A 7,120-nucleotide genomic window follows, 5' to 3' on the forward strand; every position below is an offset into this window, starting at 1 on the left:
ATAAGAGCGGGAAAATAGTTTAAAACATCATATTCTATAAATTGTATTGATAACAAAGCGGATCAACACGCAGTCATTTTTAGTTTTATAGTTTACATTAAAAGTAATCAAATATTTCACAATTTTCCAAAATATTTGTTCTTAGGGATTCAATCTTATCCTCTCTGTGTCTGTAAAAAAAAGGGGGTGGAGGGCAGTTTTTGTGGAGTTTAATTGTACCTATACGACCTTCCAAGTCAGAATTCATGGGTAGATGAGATTACCTTTTTATGTCCTTTGACTTGTGTGACGATTGGTTGTATGTTTGAAAATACGATGTTTTATGTGTTCTGTCGACGACATGATTGAACGTGTTTAGTAGTACCAAGCGTTGATGTTGTTTTTATGTATAATCTTGATTGTTTGAGCATGTCTTTTAGGCGTAGAATTAAGTTTAAAAAAACACCGAATAAAATATTCCAAAAAGTTAGTTCCTTATATAATATGTCAATTCAACATGATCTAAACTATGATTTATCATTTCCAACTTTAGCTAGCAATTAAGCTTAATTCAAAAGGACTAACTTTGATTCGGTGCCATATGTCTTCGTTAATTATCAATTGTTTCTCTAAAAATATGGACTACATATGTCTTTATGTTTAGTTTTTTTTAGATTAACCTCTGTGTAAATGTGCAACAATACTATTGTTCGATCCCATTCCATTTCATGATTTTTAAAAACCGGACGTTTTAAATAGAATTGGCTTTGTCAGATGTATATCACATTACAGACCACAAAGAACAATATCAAATTATTCAATTGTTCGAAACCGAATTTATTGTTCCGTTTACTTATTCAAGAATGTACGGGTTATACTTTTTACCACGTGGTATTAATAACTGGATATAAAACAAATATTTTGCCAATTGATCGCTCTGTCGTACTCCTGTAAGTCGGTAAGTATGTGTTCTGTCATTTAATCACATAGCTATATCTTCAATTCATACTTAAAACCCGAAAGGAAGCAATAATCTAATTTCACTGATAACAATATTTCATAACACAGTATATCCTTCTTAATGTCAAATGGAATGAGTGTATAGCAATGTTTATGTGCAGGGAACTGTTGAACCAATGCAAAAACATTATCTACTAAATCTTATCTTATATTTACAACCACTGGGTAGATGCCACTGCTGGTGAAGATTTATTTCCCCGAGGGTATCACCAGCCCAGTAGTCCACACTTTTTGTGCTGACATAAATTATCATTGATATGGTTGTATTTATGAATTAACTGTTTACAAAATTTATAATTTTTGAAATACTAAGGCTTTCTACCTCAGGCATAGATTACCATAGCTAGATTTGGCAAAACGTTTAGGAACTTTGGTCCTCAATGCTCTTCGGTTTCGTTCTTAATTTGGCCTTTTTAACTTTTTCGGATTCGAGCGTCTTAAATGAGTCTTTTGTAGACGAAACGCGCGTCTGGCGTTTATACAAAATTAGGTCCTGGTTTCTATGATGAGTTTATTTACAACCACTGGGTAGATGCCACTGCTGGTGGAGATTTATTTCCCCGAGGGTAACACCAGCCCAGTAGTCCACACTTTTTGTGCTGACATAAATTATCATTGATATGGTTGTATTTATGAATTAACTGTTTACAAAATTTATAATTTTTGAAATACTAAGGCTTTCTACCTCAGGCATAGATTACCATAGCTAGATTTGGCAAAACGTTTAGGAACTTTGGTCCTCAATGCTCTTCGGTTTCGTTCTTAATTTTGGCCTTTTCAACTTTTTCGGATTCGAGCGTCTTTAATGAGTCTTTTGTAGACGAAACGCGCGTCTGGCGTTTATACAAAATTAGGTCCTGGTATCTACGATGAGTTTATTTTATACATTGAAACTAACTGATACCACAGGTCGATATATATATATATATAGTAAAAAAATGTAAATGGGCTGTGTCACAGATTTTTGTAGAACTTTGCATACTACTTTAGCTCGTTAATTCATATCTAAAAATCGAAAGAAAAAAAATAATGCCTTTATCTTTTTCTTTGAAATAGTACTAATTGAAATCATTCAAATTGCAAAAAGGAAATATTTGATTAAAAAACGAAAGCACATAATAGCGACCAAAACGTCCATCAATTTGTGTTAATAAATCTCCAATTTCATACATTTTTTTAAAAATATATATGCTGCTGGTACATGCATTTCACTTGTATTCATATAAAATATTTATCTTGTCATCGAAACCAGTTTTGTTTGGTGCATTACTTGTAACCTTGTTGGTAGTGAAAAGCATCTATAAATCATTCTGTTTTCTTTACAGTTTTACAATGGATACTCCTTTGCTATTGACGCTGTTAATTGCAATTGCTGTCACAGTAGTTGTATCTGTTCCAGCCAAACCTCATAAGGAGGCAAACAAACGATGGGGTAAGACATAATATAGTGTTTTATGTTTCATAAACCGTTATGTTTTTTTAATCAGTTGTGGAGAACTAAAACATGTTTGAGTTTCTTCAACTTTATACTTGTTTGTCTGTATAACTATTTTGAACTCATCGCCACTGATGAGTTTAATGAAGAAACATCGCGCGTCTGTCGTATGAAATTATCAATGTATTACCTTTGCTAACTTTTTACAACCACTGCGTTGATGCAACTGCTGGTGGACGTTTAGTTCCAGAGGGTATCACCAGCCCAGTAGTCAGCACTTCGGTGCAGACATGGATATCAAGTATATGGTCATTTAAAAAAAAATCCTACTTACAAAACTTTAATTTATTGAAAAAAATAAGGATTTTTTTAACCCAGGAATAGAAAACCTTAGCTGTATTTGACACAACTTTCTGGAATTTCGGCTCGTCGATGCTCTTCAACTTCGTACTTGTTTGGCTTTATATCTAATTTGATCTCAGCGTCACTGATGATTCTTGTGTAGACAAAACTGGCGTATGGTGTATACAATAATAAACCTGTTACCTTTGATAATTTTTTACACCATTGGGTCTATGCCACTGCTAGTGGACGTTTACTCCCCGAGGGTATAACCAGCCTAGTAGTCAGCACTTCGGTGTTGACATGACTATCAACTGTATGGTATTTTTTGTTTACAAAATTCCTATTTACAAAACTTTGAATTTATCGAAAAAGTAAGGATTTTCTTATCCCAGGAATAGATAACCTCAGTCGTATTTGACACAACTTTTTGGGAATGATAGGTTCTCAATGCTCTTCATCTTTATAATTGGTTTGCTTTATTTTTTTTTTATCTGAGCGTCACTAATGAGTCTAATGTAGACGAAACGCGCGTCTGGCGTATTAAATCATAAACCTGGTACGTTTTATAATTCTTAGTGCATGTTTTTCTTAATCACATTAACAAATGTTTATTGTATCATATGATCATTCCATTCATGCATTTAACGTGCATTTAAGTTTATGAATTAGCATTTTAGAGTAAGCCGAAAAATGGGGGAGGGGCGGTATTTTATACCATATTATTCAATTCCTAGAAGATAAGTTATCTCACTAATCTACTATCAGTTACATTTTGTGTTTGTATTTTGACAGACTATGATAATTATGGTTGGTATGGGGATTATGATAATTATGATTTGTATGATGATTATGATTGGTATGGTGACGATTATTGGGATTACTATGATTGGTACGACTGGTATGATTACAATGACTGCGGTAAGTACGTTAAATAAAGTTGCAATAGTGTTTGACTTTCAAAAGATTGTTATGAATTGCATTGTCTTCAAGATATTGATTTTAATTTTTAGTCTTTTACACGTCAATATGTGAAAACTTAAAATGATTTAATATAAAACATTTATGTTAGCAAGCTGAAAGCAACTAAAACGTAAAATAACAAAAATGATCTTTGGAGTTTAACGCAATTTCCATAAATTTTTGTGACCTCAGGTTAGTGCTACTATAGTTAATGAAATACACAGACCACTCATCAACTAACAATAATATAAGTATTTGTATGCAAACAATTACATAGATTTTCCTGTAATGCGGGGTTCACACATTGCCGATTATTGCTCCCGATTGAGATCAGACAGCAATACGACACGAAAAGTGAAAAAGTCGGATTAGTATCCTCAATTATCTGGAATGTCCTATCATTGTCTGAACGCATTCGTTTTAGTTCGTAACAGATTCCTACGGATCGGGAAGGGTCCGAATAGTTCGGCAAAGCATCCCGACAGTTAGGTGCGTCCCGTAACATTCGGGGCAAACTCAGCCGATTTTGTCTAGTCGGATTACAATCGTGGCTATGTCGTGACAGATTCTGCTGTATCGGATCGAATTCCGAACAATGTCTTGTGTATTCTGGACGGTGTCCTGTGGAACGGGAATGAGCCGGAGTAATTTTTCATAGTTGTTTTTCTGCCGATTGAGTCCAGATTGCATCCAGATCTTGTCGATTGCGAACCGTTTTTTGCCGAAACCGTTCCGAAACAGTCCCGTTATTAATACGAAATTCGTCGATGATACCCACGTCAGATTCCCGACAATTACAGAATACAATACGACTGAGACCAGACAAAGCCGTTTGCAATGCGATAGAGCGGACTATGATAGGATTACGTTCCGACAGTACTTGATCATCCCGAATATGCCGACAGTTTTCGAACGGATAACTTCCGTCAGCGTCGGTTCACTGTCCGGTCACTGTCTGATCTCAGTCGGATAACATTCGGTAGAGTCGGGACGCAGTCGTGACAGACTCGGTCGAATTTTACCTGGCGAAAAATACAAATCGGATTAGAAGCGGATTCAGAACGGTATTATCGGGACTAATTCGCTTAGAAACGGTTGAATATCGGTGCTTCCTGAATACTTTCTGATTGTTGTCGTGATCAAATTATTTTTTTTACAAATTTTAATTTAAGTTTGAATTTCCATCCACGATTCACAGGATCTTGATCAGACTTTTAATAAATTTTAATCGGGAATGGTCCTATCAAGAACGGTAGTAAAAATCGTGAATGTGTGACCCCAGCTTAAGTGATTGCATTTAGTATTAGTTTTTTGAAGTATTAAAATCTGTCTCTTTTTTTTTTCAATGACAGATCTCACAGATGCAAATGTCAAAGAATGCATCAGTGGTGACTGTGTCGATGTTAATGACATATGCAGTGGAGTTGACAGTTGTTCCAGTATGGAAAACGGTTGGTTCTGTACAGGTAAAATGACAAAGGATATAGTTTATGTAAACGAATTAAAGACTATGATATATCGACTGCATTCGTTATAGCCATACCGAAGTGTATTATTAAAAGATCAAGAAACCACATAAAAATTATTCAAATTATTTAAAGCTGAAAGTATTTATAAATTTACCCCGTTTAAGTATATCAATATATGTCACTTTAATTACTTGATTGGTGTAACTAGTTGAGAATCTAATGAATACCAGATCAGAGCAAATGGGTTCATATCTTTTCAAGACTTAAACGATTTATTCATGAAGTTTCTGTAAAATTTGTAGACTTTTTTTTCAAATTTCATTTCCGTTCGATCAATATGTTCTTTGGGTTTCTTTTAATCGATGTATAGATTTTGATTGAATCTTAAGGGAATTCGCTTCTCAGTTTCAAAATACACTGTAATCATCTTTTCAAAACACTAGTTTTTTATTGACAGGGGATTAATAAAGGAATCAAAAGAGCAAAACAAATATATAGGTCAAGGTGCTAGTTTTTAAGATATAAGGCACTGAAATTTTGGCGGGAAAATATTATCTCTTTACTTTTCATAGCTTTATCATTGAAAAGTGTAAGTTCCCAAATATTATTAAAAAATAATTAAAACTTAATAAGACTTTTACAGATAGCTTCTCATTATACATGTTGAAGATTTATAAAAAGAAAAATGGGGGTCAATAAACAATTTGTTTTAAAGAATTCAAATGGATAAGACCAGAGGATTCCGAAAATCTGACAAAAATCCTAAAACATGGCATGCGAACTTCCTGAAGACTCAATCAACCTTTTACATTGTAAATATTTTATGTCAAAATCAACACGTTGAATTCGTGGAACGAGTAATTCCATGTGTACATGCATAATAGTAATAATTAAAGACAATGAAAGATTTTTGGTTGCATTCAACTCTTAGCTGTCCCTGTCTTAAGATTTGATTAAATAATAAATTAATTTAGGATATAACGCCTCTTCTTATTGGCTGAGAGTGTTTTGTCAATTTTCTCATAAACATACATTTGTCATGTGACCGTGACGTCATTAACGTTTTTTCATGATTTACTCCGTCTTTGAATGGAACTTAGAATTCAATAAGAAGGAATAACTGTTATATTTTTTCTGTCTATTCGAATTAACATGGTCAAATGTGGTCATACTTTAACATAATCCTTTAGCGCGTTTTACAGTATGCGCCGCTTTTTTGATGTTTTTTTCTTCATAGACAAACACAAATATTACAGTTATTCCTCAAATGTTTCTCTTGTCTTTCAAGTTTATGCACGTGGAATAGAGAAAGCCAGGGATTCTATCAAAAAAAGAAACTTGGGAAAAGGTGTCGATGACAAAAAGCTTAAAACAAAAGTCTACCAGCTAATTACAAGAAAGATAAAAGCGACAAAACAAAAGAAGGAGAACAGTTGGTTCAGAAATGGTAGGAAAAACACCGAGCAGAATCTAAAGAATATAAGACGTCTTTTGTCAAGAAAACCAACGGGACTGAAGGAACGTATGCATCGTGCATTCGAAGCAAAAGCCAAGCCATAAAACGAACTTAAGAAGTAAATCATTCGATAAATATCAGCATCTTTCAATGTATCTAAATGTATCATTCATTATTGAAAGAAACTTTAACGCAATAGGATATTTTTAAATAAAATATTTCGGATCTATATTATCTTTGCCACCAAAAGTGTGGGTTTATAAGATCGAATGCGTTCTGTGTACAGTTATCAAATCTGCTGTGTTAAACATTTGAAAGTCTAGTATAGAACGCTAGTATGTAGATATTCCTACGTTTCGTTCATACAATAAATATGGTGTTACAAGAAATTTCATGTGTGACGAAATCATCTATCACAATAATCAAATATAAATTAAATAAAATATTCAAGTCATA

At 33.5% G+C, this 7,120-nt stretch overlaps 1 protein-coding gene across 1 annotated transcript; it reads left to right on the forward strand.

Moving 5' to 3' along the window:
- Positions 1-875: 875 nt before the first annotated feature.
- On the forward strand, positions 876-7,120 carry LOC134696788 (uncharacterized). The gene is made up of 5 exons (XM_063558732.1): positions 876-937; positions 2,325-2,431; positions 3,572-3,697; positions 5,092-5,205; positions 6,497-7,120. Exons 2-5 carry the CDS (start codon positions 2,332-2,334, stop codon positions 6,766-6,768), a joined length of 612 nt encoding a protein of 203 aa, XP_063414802.1. The 5' UTR covers positions 876-937; positions 2,325-2,331; the 3' UTR covers positions 6,769-7,120.

The sequence above is a fragment of the Mytilus trossulus genome, chromosome 14 (assembly GCF_036588685.1).
Source record: "Mytilus trossulus isolate FHL-02 chromosome 14, PNRI_Mtr1.1.1.hap1, whole genome shotgun sequence".
Classification (NCBI taxonomy): domain Eukaryota; kingdom Metazoa; phylum Mollusca; class Bivalvia; order Mytilida; family Mytilidae; genus Mytilus; species Mytilus trossulus.